This window comes from Lagopus muta, chromosome 14, assembly GCF_023343835.1.
Source record: "Lagopus muta isolate bLagMut1 chromosome 14, bLagMut1 primary, whole genome shotgun sequence".
In the NCBI taxonomy this organism is placed as follows: Eukaryota; Metazoa; Chordata; class Aves; order Galliformes; family Phasianidae; genus Lagopus; species Lagopus muta.
The window spans coordinates 4387978-4401723 of record NC_064446.1 but is presented as its reverse complement, the minus strand read 5'-3'; the positions used below and the strand labels follow the sequence as shown (position 1 = coordinate 4401723).

The 13746-nt window shown below is 43.8% G+C and overlaps 1 protein-coding gene across 7 annotated transcripts in view; it reads right to left on the bottom strand.

The window, feature by feature from the left end:
- Positions 1-13746, bottom strand: part of SLIT3 (slit guidance ligand 3) — a 513774-nt gene that overhangs the window by 23066 nt on the left and 476962 nt on the right. For all 7 annotated transcript variants that reach the window (XM_048960347.1, XM_048960350.1, XM_048960348.1 and 4 more), the window contains 2 exons: positions 10725-10818; positions 6054-6191 (listed from right to left, as the gene is read on the bottom strand). In XM_048960347.1, the coding sequence (XP_048816304.1) occupies positions 6054-6191; positions 10725-10818 (232 nt within the window). The remainder of the gene's footprint in view (positions 1-6053; positions 6192-10724; positions 10819-13746) is intronic.

The window sequence follows — 13746 nt, the reverse complement described above, 5'->3', positions numbered from 1 at the left end:
AATACTATTGTGGTATAATGACTCCAAGATTCAGCTACCATGTGCCAGCTTTACTGTGTGAGAGCTGTACAGCATCACGCTGTACAGAAACCCCCATGCTGGGTTTGTATGAGCCAATTCAAATACTGAAAACAATTCGTTCTGCACTTTGCACTGGTTATCTAGCTCTGCAAGGTACAGCAGTCTGCCTCAAATAGCTTCCATACCACACTGTGCCGTGCAGATGTTCCCACAAAAACAGAGCCATTTAAACCCAAACCTGAGCTCAGCCCAGCACTCCTCAGCCAAAAATCTCTGTCTTAGGCTTTGTGACTTGAATCTATTGCTGGTGTTGTAAGTGGCACAAAAGGGAAATCCTCTATTTGTAGCATCTCGTACACTCTCCTCACTTGCTTTACTGTGTACCAGAGAGCACAAAATCAACAGATGGGCAATGGCTAAAAATTCTCAGAGGCACCGATACTGTGCTGTTCTCTGGGCAGTTTCCCTGCAATGGCTGTTTCTGACAGCAGTGGGATTATTAACTTTATTCTAGCTGAGTTTGTGGTTGGCTACATCGCAGACCAGAAAAATGAAAAGGAAAGGACCTCCCAGAGTTGGAGGCAGGAAAGCCAAGTGCCCAGTCTGAGAACTTGTGAACACAAGATGAATTCAGACCTGGAGGAAAGTGCTATGGTTTGGTCTTAATGATACAAGAGGCTGTCTCATTACGATACAAGCCAAACCCACATATAGTAGCTTCTGAGCTCCAAGGCTCCCAGGAGCAGCACTGGCTCAGTCCCCAGCCTGCGCACTTCACAGGTTATTTGCTTTCTACAATAGAGTGGAATGACTCAACTGCAGTTAAATACTGACATCAGCCTAGGAGGAATGGGGAAAAGGGAAAAAATGTAAAAAGCTGCAGACATCTTTCACAGTGATATCATGCGTCACACTGAACTGCAAATAGCAATGGGGAACCTCTGCCTAGTACAGCCTGCAGGCCCAGCAGTGGGGCCAGGCTGGCAGCACACACACCCTGCACTCATAGGGGGCACCCCGACATTTCTCCTTACAAGGCACCTTCCAAACCCAACAAATCCATTTTGTATTGTTGAGAGAACATAAAATCTTCGCATTGAATTCTGTGACTGCTTGAAAACGTGCAGACAACAAAATGATGAAAAATCGCTGCCTGGGGAGCAGGGAGAGCGCGTCAGGCGGTGCTGGGGAGCGGCGCGGGGTGGCTGCGGGCTCCGGCTCTCCACGCTCCTTAGTACTGGGACAGGCAACTTTCCAGGAGAGGATTGTGGCAGACACATTCTTGCAGTGAATAACCCCTCAGCTCAGTCTTGGAGCACTGAAATCCCACTTGTCCCACTAGGAATTTCCTGCCATTCAAAGGAGCACTTTGTGGAATAATAGCACTCCTAGAAAAACAAAGCAGAAGGTGCCAAAAACCTCACTTCTCTCCAGTAAAGCAGGTGAGATGTTGAAGCTTGGTGAATTTCTAGGCAATCTTAGAACAGAAACCTAAACCATAATCCCACAGTACATAGTACCAATACTAGATGTGCAAGAACAGCAAATAAAACAGCAATCTTGCTCAGCCATAGGGACCTGCTGCTTCTGAAACAGAAAGAATTGGCTTTCCTTTTCATATCCTCTGATGTAAGTTTTGCAGAGTACTATGGCCCTATCCAAAGAACTGTTGGCATGGCATCCAACCCTCTCCTGGCCCCTATTCTCACAACCCATGCTGCCCTCTGGTCTGCCTCTGAGTAACTCTCTTTGTATCATACACAAGAAGGAGAAACACACAATGAAATACAGATGGAATAAACTCTGAACTGCACCAAAAGCAGTGCAGTTGCTCTGCCTATCCCCTGCTTGGGTGATGCTTGGAGCTGTGAGTGGGCTCAGTCACAAACTGCTAATGCTTTCAGCAAAGAACTGGGGGGAAAAAACTAAACACAACACCAAATCACAGACAGCAGTAAATATCCTCTATCAGGAAAGCATATTCTTGCATAGAGGCAAGCCAATCTATTAATCTAGACAACTTATCTCAGAAGGGTAATTTGGCAGGCAAGACTGTTGGCAATCAATAAATCCCATTCTCTTTGCTCCAAGGAGTATTTGGAGAGGTATAGGGGTTAGTACAGAGTTCAGCATGCTGTAGGGAGCAGTGGAAATGGGAACAGGAAAGGCAATATGGTTTGGGAGAATAACTGCATGTGAGAAATGGTTCTCTTTGCTTCATCTGATATGATTCTCAAAGCAAATTTGTTCTTGGGAACATTACTTTCTGAACACACCTGAACTACGAACTAGCCACAGACTAAGAGACGTTCCCTTCCTTATGGTGTGCTGCTGCTGCAGCCTGGCAGAGCCCCACAGGCCTCCTGCTCCTGGAGGGCAGCACTGTGCTGCAGGGTGTGGCACGACCCACCAAGATGTGGCTTGGATCCCCCTTTCCAAGAAAATAAGGGAACATGAAAAAACAGCAACAACTTCAGGGGAAGACAGATAGGCAGAAAGCAATTCCTGCCAACTTAAGCTAGTTACAACAGTGGTTGCCTACCAGCCTGGCAGCCAGACCCAGTGAGAGCTGATGATCATAGTGCTCAGAGCATCAGTGCTCCATCCACACTGCCAGCCAGGCACACAGGTGGGCTGAGTGGAGCACTTCCCTGCCTGAAGCCTGGTTTCATTAAGTCGTGATCTCCCTCCCCAGCACGGAGCTTTGCAATGAGATGGCCAACATGTCAGAGGTCTGACAATGGGAACAAACAAGGGCTGACCCCACAGATGATTGCCACCACTGACCTGATGTCAAGTGTAATTTGTTCTACAGACGACTAGCTGAAAGGAGCCCTGCTAAGCCAGCCCATTAGGTTTGCTCTGCCTAACACCAATCACTTTGTTTTGTCTGTGAGAAACAACTAGAAAGCAGAAGGAAAGACAGTGTTTATAACTGTGATTTCATGGAAGTTAAAAATAATAATAATGAAAAATACATGCAGCCCGCAACAGTCCCCGCTAACAGAAAGCAAATGTTGCAAGAAGCCAGTGTGTCTGTGCTCGGTGCTGCTCTGAAAGATTTCCCAGACTTCCCATACAGCTCTTCTGCAGCCTTTCCTTGCCCTGAAACCCTTTCAGCGGGTGGCTCCACAAGTGTGGCTGTCCTGCTGCTGGGATCCAGACATTACATTTGCAACAAGTGAACAAGTGTCTGTCGAGGCCTTTTCTATTTTAAATATTAAAAATAGTTTTATAAATCATTAATATGACTTATTTCTGTAACAGAGGAATGTGGAGCACCGTTTTGCTGGCACAGCTTGGCCAGCTCCCCCCTGCCTGGTACCATCTCTTTTATTTAAATAATCACAGTTGAGTTTCTTGCAGCAAACTGTCCCAGTGGGGAACTCAGGAGCATTTACACAATGGAGGATCAGTTCTCTGTATCAAGCTCAGCAGCATTAGCATGTGATTTCCAACCACCTCAACATTTATCAGGACAGCGCTACTGTGAGGCCGATTGCTAGAGGCAAGCTTTGATAAGTCAGCTTTTATTCAGTGGGTTCACAAATTCTTGAACGTTTTCATCTAAGGGAGGTAAACAAATTGTACAGGAAACAGAAAACTTTGCAGGAAGAAAATGTATTATATAATTGCAAAAGGCTGCTGAGTGATAAGGTATGGGGCATAGCTGCAAACGAACAGTGAATAGCAAATGCCAAAATGGAAAAGCAGGTGTGTGCATGTTGGTGCTCCTGCTTTTGGGGCTGTAATTGGAGGTAACTGTGCATATGAGCGCTCCACTGCTAAGGATTACCAGAGAGTGCCATTTGTCCAGCTGTACGATGATGTTAAGTTTTTAACCATCTGCAAGTGGCTTTGATGTACAGCATAGCAACAACTATAAAATCGCTAGAGCTCTATGCATTTACGACAATAGCATAAGCTCCAGATAACTGGGAGGAGGTCACTCTGTAAGCTCACTGCTGGGAAATGACTCTTGAAGTTTAGCCAACTAACTTTATTCATCATAACCATGGGTCTCCTAGTTCCCTTCTGCAGATCATCCTCCTGTGTTCTCTCCTCACCAACACTTGTGGCGTTGCAAAGTTATCTCCTTGCTGCACAGCACAGCACCTCAGGCACATTGTGAACAGCCAAGTCTATAACCCTATGCCATCCAAAGTCTGAACTCTGTCAATCACCAGCTTTCCAATTGCAATCTTGAAAGAAAAAACACATCAGAAACCCTTTCAGAGCAGCAGGCCTTCAAAGCACGAAAGGCCAGAGTCATGGGAAGAATAATGAGCAGATCATATTTTGCTAGCAGAATTTTAAACATGAAATCAAACAAGAGCAGGAACTGTTCTGCATGGAAACTCTAGGGGTTTCAGCTCATCCTCTGCCTTGACAGACAGCTTCTGTTACTGCCCACTGATGCTTTCTTCATAAAACACCCTCAACTCCCCTGTGTCTTGCACAGGAAATTAAGAGATGCCATGGAGGGATGTCACAAAAGGAAAGCAAACACGGCACCTCAAGTCATTCCTGGCTCTGCAGTTGTAAGGCAGTGGAGTTTACCTTTCTTGCACAAGTCTTACCCTGGGCTATGAAGCACTGTGTAAGCTAGTAGAAGAGTTTAGAAGCTTTGTGGAGAAAGATATTGCTGCTTCTTGAAGTACTTCAGTGGAATGGAAACTCCTCATGTGATAGAGTTGGCTTGCTCCAGATCCTTCCTCTGAAGTCCCTGCTGTGAGAACAGCCAACCCAAGCTGGCAGAAGAGCCACCTGGGATGCAAGAATGACCCAGACCAGACTCCCACCTATCCCTACTGTTCAGCTCAACTGCGTCCTGACTTAACACACCTCTATCAAACATTGTGATACTGTCTTACCCCCCAAAAATTCAAACAGCTCTTATTTATCACCACCTAGAGCTGGCATGCCAGGGCACCTGCAGCAGAGGTCTCCCAGTCACTGCTATCTGACCACAGGAGTGAGCTACCCTTGACTCCTGATACAGTTTAGCAATCACATTTTTCAGCTCTCTGAACAATTAGATAACACTGAACATTTACAATTCTACTGTTATCCTTTTGTTATCCTCGCCAGTCACCAACTTGCAAGATCCCCAGGGCCATCAAAGCGGACGCAAAAGATATGAACTTTTTGGTTTCCTATAAATAATAAGTCTGATTCTATGTAACCATGGGTTGACAGCATGTTATATATCAGTACCTATTCAGAAAAGTCTGTCTACTTTTCAATAAAAATGTTTGTTAACAAGGGAAAAAAAAACCCAGAGAGGATGAAAGCAAGAAGAACGAGGACAGTTGCAGATACAAGGCAGAATAAAGGATTTATAAGTGTTCACGTAATTTCGACTTTGTCAAGACTGATCTTTTCAGGTATTCCTCTTTGTCTCGTGTGTGTATTTCAAACACAGGAAAAGTTTAGCTGGAAGGAAACCAGTATCCAGCCTCAGGCAATGATTAGTGAATCCATTTGGAGCAGCACACTTATCTTTGACAGACAGTGAGATTTCCAGGAGTCAGATTTATTGGCAGCTGTCAGAGACTGGAAATTTACAGCCCAAATCGTAGTGAGCCTGTCCTCCAGCAGGCACAGAGATACTGGCACAACATCTTCAGAATCTTATTTTCTTCCAGCCTGGTCTGAGGGTTCATATGTATAATTTTATTATCCTTTGCTCTCTCTCACATGTGCAAAACTTATCTCCATATCATTTATGTGATTGCATTACCTACTGCTTTACCAGGAAAGGCTGGGGCAGGCAGGCAGGCAAATTGACACAGCACTGCACAAAAGGCAGACTGCTGTTTGAAAAGCAAATGCTAGCTATTCAGTTAACTCTTTAAGATCTATTTCAGCTACAAGACAGAAAGCACCAGGCTATCTATTCCCATAGGAATGACACATCAATACCAAATGTAGAGGCTGATTAGCTCTGAGAATGAAGGCAATTAAAGAAAATGCCTCAATACCATGTACAAAAGACAAATAGTGTGGAGGAGGAGGTGCCTCTCACGTACCTGAAGCCCTGAGGACAGATGCAGGTGTAGCCATTGACTGCATCTACGCAGACAGCTCCATGGCGACACTTATGGCCCACACAGTCATCATCATCTATTTCACAGTGTTTGCCACTGTAACCAGGCAAGCACTCGCATCTGCAATACAAGAAGATTGCCGTTAATAGCTTGTTTCAACATTCACAACAGCAGCACACATAGGCAACAGAGCACCAATCTGATTTGAGACAGAAAGGTGTTAGCTATTATTCCTGGAAGCATCAAGCACAATTCCTGCCATCAGAAACGCTCAGGTGCCTCCCATCTGTCTGCATTTGAGGTTCTGCAATCTGCTTATGTTCCAGCCAAGCAAAGCAATACCATACTTCTGTTTTTTTTCTCAGCCAAGTCTGTGGAGAAGGGTGATGGGATAGTGGTCTCCCTATGGTGTTAAAGATGACAACAATTCCCCTAACTTTATAGACTCTATATTCTGCAAGGGCAGTTGCTCTGATGTCTCCGACGATGTGAGTGCAAAACAATTTTGCCTGTTTCCATGCTGCTGCTTGAGATTGACTCTGTGCAACTACATAGAGTACACTAAGCTTCCATCTCCCAAATGGAAGCAATCTGCAAGCAAACCATAAAACCCAGCAAATGCAAACAAAAAGACCATCAGTTGTGAACTCTCCACCTCTCCATCATCCATCTGCATGGATGTAAATGTTGCTTCCGCTGGTGAAAGTTACCTCTGAAGTGTCTTCTTTACAATGGGGACACTCAGACCAGGCACACACCTGCCCCTTGTGGGGCAATGCCATTCTCAAAAGCATTACCTTTTAGATCAGGTTTGTTATATGAAGGTCATGTCACTATTTCTGCTATAAGCCTCGCGGATATTTACAACCTGACAATAGGAAATGCATCCCAAAGTCTCTGAGTTGGAACAGACTTTTTTGGGATAGCTGAAAAGCCTCTTTTTGAGTCTATGGTGTAGACAATGTTTAGTCATGAACACATTTTAGTTCACAAAGCACATTTCACTACCCCCAGCTGGATTCTTCTGCACATCTGGAAAACAAAAGGCATATCACTTAAACCAAAACAAGGGAAGAGCTGCACTTCAGCAATAAAAAGGAGGTCTGTGCTCTTGCCAGAGCCCGTTGTTTAGATCTGTGAGCTTGTCAATGTAAGCTGGAAGAGCTCACATAAATCATAAAGTCAACGGAGGTGTCACCAGCAGAGATACCACTGTGCCACTGATCTATTCTGCTGCCCTTCTGCTCCTCCTGCCTGCTGGCAGCCTGGCAGGGTGGGTACAGGTGGAAGCTCCTTGTGAGAAACCTCCTCAGAGGAACTGGGCACCTGGGAGCTGTCAAGAAAGAAGATACTTCCCCTTTCCAGGCAACAGTCATTGGATGGAAGTTGGTTCTGAGTGGTGTGTTCTGGCTGCCAGCCACTCCCCAGCTCCTCCAGGCAAGGCAGTGAGTTATCTCTGTGTGGGGCAGTGACTGATGAGCAGCTGCCACAGCTCCTGCACTGAGAAGAATTGGGCCCCCAGACTCCATTTTGTTCACAATGACTGGCTAAAAATGGACAAAAGAACGCAAAGCCTCTTAACCCATGGGCTATAGAGGGGTAAAGCTATGTAGATGCACAGGATTTCCTTTTCCATCCTTCCTCTGGGAAAGGCCACCATAACCCTCTGCAGACACAGGATGGTTGATGTTCCAGCTCTGTTTGTCTGAATCGCCTTTTTGCACCTTGGTGGCTCAGGGAATACTGTGATTAACATAAAGGAGATGACAGTACAGAGGAAAAAGTAAAAAGTGTGATTTCCCCAAAGTATAAGAAGTGTGCAGCACTTTTTGGCAACTTCAGTCACACCTGCAAGAAAAGAATGTCAATCAAAAAACTGGGTGGAAGGGGGTGAATTGGCAGCATTTAATCCTGTTGCTTTTTATTGATCCCTGCAGTCCTAATATAAAGTGATGTAATAATGAACGATGTGCAGTGCCTTATTCAGGGCTGCCATGCATCAATTTTACGATGTGTATTGGCTATCTCAGTAATGACAGAACCACCACTTTTCTCTGCAGGGCTGCATTAAATCAGCATTTTAAGCTGTCAGGTAATAATTCCAAGCTTTACAAAAATAAAGTATATTTATACCATGCTCCAACATCACTATAGTGAATGGAATAACATGTTCTTTTCTTGAAGTTATTTTTTTGAAGTCTTTTCATTGTGTTAAATTTTTTATTTTATTTTATTTTTTTCAGCTGTATACAGAAAGCTCCTCCTCCTCTCTGGTAACAGCACAGTAAATACGTGAAGGCTGGAAGTGAGGAAATCCACCTACAATCTTAGCTTAAAAAGCAAAGAGTTCTGTGCAGCTGAACACACTGGAATAGTGCAGTTTGCTTCCAAGCTTGGCTTTCCCTTTAGAAACACGGAATCTCTTTTGGGTCCATCATCTCTGAGCTCTTAGGGCGCTATCTGGGCTGAAGCTACCAAAAATGCATGCATGGCACCTGGCAATGAGAAGCAGCCGTTGAGCACCTCACCTAGCATCCTTCTAGGAACTCCACGTCTTGTCCTCAGAGAACGATGGCAACTTGGTGCCACCCCTCTCCCACACAGCACTAGCAAGTGTCTGTGTATCAGTAAAAGTGTGGTGCAGTAAAGATGAAGGCAAATAAATGTTTATGCTGAAGTCCTGCTAAGAGGGCAATCTACATGATTAGAGCATTTATCTCATTTCTCAGTGACCATCCGACATCAGAACAACTGAAAACCTGTTTTCTGCTACAGCCTTGCAGTGATGGAAACATTCCCAGTATCCGAGAGCCTAAAAACATGTCTTGTGGTGTTCAAAATGTTGGCCTATCCAGGGGGATTTGCATCTGCATGCTCTCAATGTCTATTGTATTAAAGTGGTGATTCATAGCTTCTATTGCAAGGCCACAATGGAATTTTCCTCCCCATATGAATATATAACTTGGCTTCCTATTTTTTCTCTCTTTATCATCTTTTCCTCCCTCTGTAGACTTGCAGGCTGACTAGAACTGAACAGAGGAGAGGCAGCCTGGAGTCTCTGCTGCTCTGACATCCTTCACTGGTGTGTGCCACTGCATGCCCAGGGCACAGACTGCCCACTGGATGCTCAGGGAAAAGCTGAACCCACCATTAACCTTCCTGCCCTGTCAGCAGAGCACAGGACTGACGCATGAGCCTGACTCATTCTGCATGCACTTTCACACTGCCCCATTACAAACTAAATATACTGCACATCATGGGTCAGGGGATCAAACTGCTCAAGGAATCAGTGACAGCACAGGAACAGAGCTTGTTGTTTTGAATGAGACCCAACAGCAGCCACATATTGCTGCAACAGCTGCTGAGTGTTCTCAGCTATTTCTGAATGGTTTGGTGCAACTAAGGCATGCAAAAAAAAAAGCAACACTGGGATAAATCTGCTTGCAAGGCTGGAAAGGCTCCCTTGCTTTTCAAGTCTGGCTTGTGAGAAAGCAAAATGGGACCAAACAAGCAAAGAAATTTTGTTTAGCATTCCCTGAACAGTAGGAAGAATAACTCAACAATAGTGGGAAGAAAAACACAAGAACAGTAGTAGAAAATACTTATGAGCATGATTATTTAGGCTTCTCTCAAAAGTTAAGGGCCCTGCTGTGAAGGACACTTCTTTAGCGAGCAAACAAGCAGAAGTATCTTATTTCCTCAAAGCATTTGAGTGGCAAGTACAAAAATACTTCCAATAAGGGTAGACCATTCAGGACCACAATTATTTCCATCCTTACATATATCCAGTGATTGAAGGAAATCTGAGTTAAAAGCCTTTACCCTTAACGTGCTTTAGCTATTCTGCATTCTAGATATGGAAGAAAAAATGCTACGGACTATCTGTATATCAGCACACAACAGCTCTTCCAGTCTGTGTATCATTTCGGGAGCTGTGCTAATCATTTGACAGTTCCATCTTCCTTGAGAGTTGGAACCATTTCTATCTAGATAATTTTCATCTGAAAGCAAGGCTCGAGCTTTACAGACTGACTGTCTAGCACAGATTCAGCTAATCTTCAGACAGCACCACTGAATTTTTTTTTTCACTTTCTTTTACCTATTCTGAAATGCTCTGTGTCCGTCTTAGTGTCCGTTATTCTGACCTGCTGCTTCACAGGGCTTAGTCTGACCAAAGCTGCAGGTTACCAACCAGGTTAGCACTACTGCCCCTCCCCGGACATACAAGGTGTGCTAGGTGAAGGCGTCCCTTGCCAAAACTCCAGCCTTCCCTCCCAGAGGGAAATGGCGAGTCTCTAGGACAGCACTGTGGCTGTGAAAACAGCCTTAGAGAAAAGTGCAGAACACAGCTCACAGCTGCACCAAGACCTCTTGAATTTGTTCTCTTTTCTTACTGCTTTGATTCAAAAATCTTTCCTCCACAAGCTTTCCATACAGAGTCAGACATCTGAAAAGTCTAGCTATTTGCTAAATTGTTCTGAAATCCTCTCTCCAGTGACGAATGCTGCTAACATGTGCCTCTCGAAACAGCCCAAACCACAAATGGCCAGGGTTTCACCGTCATTTACAGTGAAGGGCAGTCAGTATCATTCCCAATACTCAAAGCCAACAGATCTACCCAGTGTGTGCTGACCAATGTGTACACATGCTCACCTGGATCCTTTGTCAAGTGGAACACATTTGGACTCATGTTGGCATGGATTTAGCTCAGGAATGCAGTGGTTAATCACCTCATCACACAGTTCACCTACAGCAAAAGAAAAGCAATAAAGCTGTAACACAATTTGGACAATCCTGAAGAGCTTCAATCATGATGTTCAGTGATGGCAGATCTCCCTAAATGGAGACACTCAGTTGTTCAGCAGGGAGTGACAACACTGCATGTGAGATCCTATGAGACTTCATTAAACTGGGTTCTTTTGACCTACAATGACTGTACTGATTATATCATACAAATCTGAAAGATTGGTATAAAAAGCACTGACATGAAAGCCCCACTTGGAGACAGGCTAATGATTGAATGGTCAGTTCTTGACCTCTTGCATCAAAGAAAGAAAGTGACACAAGAACGAAGTTACTCATTAGACTGTGACATTTTCACACCAAAGCATGCAAGCCGCAGTCACTACTCTGCCAAAGAGGCTGATGAGACATCATTCTGGAAAAGAAAGACAACTCACAAACCCTCCCCCAAACCTCTGTGACTCTCAATAATAGGAACCAGCTTTACGACTGCACGTAATTATGAAACATTCACTATTTATACGAAAAGCACTAGCTCTATTGTGCTCACAGGAGATGATGTCTTTTTAGAAAAAAAACCAACATGTAAGCTCAGCTCAGCTGTTTCTAGGTATTGTGTTACACGCCAGGCACCTCCCTGGATTTGTTTAAATGTTAGTAATTAATAGAATGCTCAAAAACAGATAGTTTATTTAAACACCCCCTTCTCTCAGTCCTAAATTATTCGGTCACACTTCAGTATCCCAGGATTTGAGATCCAGCCAAAGACTACAGAAATGTTTGGCTTCCCAAGACACCAACAGAAACATGCCCCCCATCTCCCAAAGCCTTTCAGGAGAAGCAAAGGTCAGGTACTCTCAACACGGAAACCCTTAAAAATACAGTCCCAAAGTCCCCCATGCAGCTCTATCAGAAGACCACATCTGCAGGGTTTCAAGGGTTATGCATATTTTGTGTGCCTATACATGATACATGTTATCGTACAAGCAACAGGTCATGTGGATAGTGTGGGAAAAAAGATACCATGTTTGGCCCTGGTGAGCTGGCAACGCTTCAGCAGTACTGTCATGAAGCTGCAGGTCTGCCTGTCTTAGAATGATCTCCATTTTCAATAATAATTGCATTTCTAAATGTAGTGGCTACAGAGAAATACATGAAAATACAACCCAAGAGAACCACATATATAAAAATTCAGAAGGAAAATGCAAATCAGAACCACCTTTTATCAGTCTTGTGATCTGGCAGGGATAACTGGGAGTACAGTTTTGAGAAGGACTCTGGTAGTGGCAGATACGAGTTAAGCTGTTAACACCCTCAGCTCCCCCACTTCAAGCTATTTCTCCCACATATCCAGCCTCCATACACTACAACACTACAATGCTGGTACACAAGACTTCATTTGACTCTTCATATGAGAATGGAAGAACAATGAAATTTGCAAAGATGACTCAAAAATTTTAATTTAAATTAAATTAATTTAAATTAAAACAAGGAACATGTATCTGCTTTTGAGAGTTGTCAAGCAAAAATGAACAAGGGTTGCAGGAATGCAAGCCCTGAAGGCAGAAGAGGTGACTACCAGTGTAACCACAGCATTCATATGCCGTATGTATCCTCATGCCTTTTAGAGGGTTGGGTTGGGCAACACTGGAAAAGTACAACATGGCAATCCTCAGTAGGCAGAGTTTGTTATTTGTACAAACTTTCCATTCCATTTGGAGCCAGGGAATCCCAAGAAACCACCGCTTATTAAATGCTATCAAGCCTTTTAACAGTTGTGGACAAAACTTGAGCAAATGTCATCAATGCATCCAGCTCAGGGAAGGGATGTGCCAATAAGATCGAGACCCTGGGAACCAGGGAAACAGTTCATTCCCTGGACTTGAGGTTTGCCACTGTACTTTGTTACTCCTCAAAAGCAACTGGGGATGTTCAGTTCTTACCGATAGGAAGGCCGCCTCCATGGAGGACAGTCATTAACACATTTTTGAGGCAGAAGGACTGGAGATAGGTCTGTTTACTTAGCAATCCCAGAACTCACAGCCCACAAGCTCTCCCAGATATTAAGAGCCAAAGTGACAGCCTCTGCCTTTGGGCAGACATGAACACGAGCTGGTCAGAACTTGCTGCAATGTCTGGAGAATTGCCAGTTTGTCTTCTTGGTGTATCTCATGTCCCTTAGCAGTGCACTGCAAATCTTATGCGAAAATAAACATGAATAAAGCGTAACTGGCTGGTGACATCAAAAGAATGCAATGATCTAAAGCAGCAAATATTTTCTGAAGACCATTTATTAACTGAACACAGTGTGGACAGATGCCTTCAACCATTCTTTTGCTGAAAATCTTCAGTACAGACTTTTCACATTTCTATTTCTCTTTTTGCTTTGAAGAAGAGGAAATGGGCTTTTTTTAAAAAAAAAAAAAGAACTGTTTCATAAACTCTCAAAGGAAATAATAATTCTTCTTAAAGTATTCTTCTCAACAGTCTTGACAAGCGCTTAGAGATCCAGTAAAAATCTCCCCAAATGTCAAATATTATGACTCACTGTGTCATTCTGAAGGCTCCACTATCACAATTTAGGAGAATTCCAGGCTTGGTACCAAATACCTCATCCAAAAAATTTATCAGTGTTCATGCAAAACTTGGAAAGTTTAAGAACTCTTCCTGTTATTTTTCCCATCTATCACTCATTAAGGAGTTCACTTGGGAATGCCTTGCAACTAGAGCAGCATCATCTCAGGAAGAGAATTCTAGATACATTATTTCAGACTCCAACAAAGTTCACTACATGTTGCAAAAAACATGCCAAGGAAATAAAGCACTTTCTGAAAGCAAAATCCAAGGCACCAGCTGCACAAAAACGTTCTTCTACTTCACTTGCTCAGAAAATAACTGGGCCGAAAGATCTGCCATCAGACCTGAGAGTGCA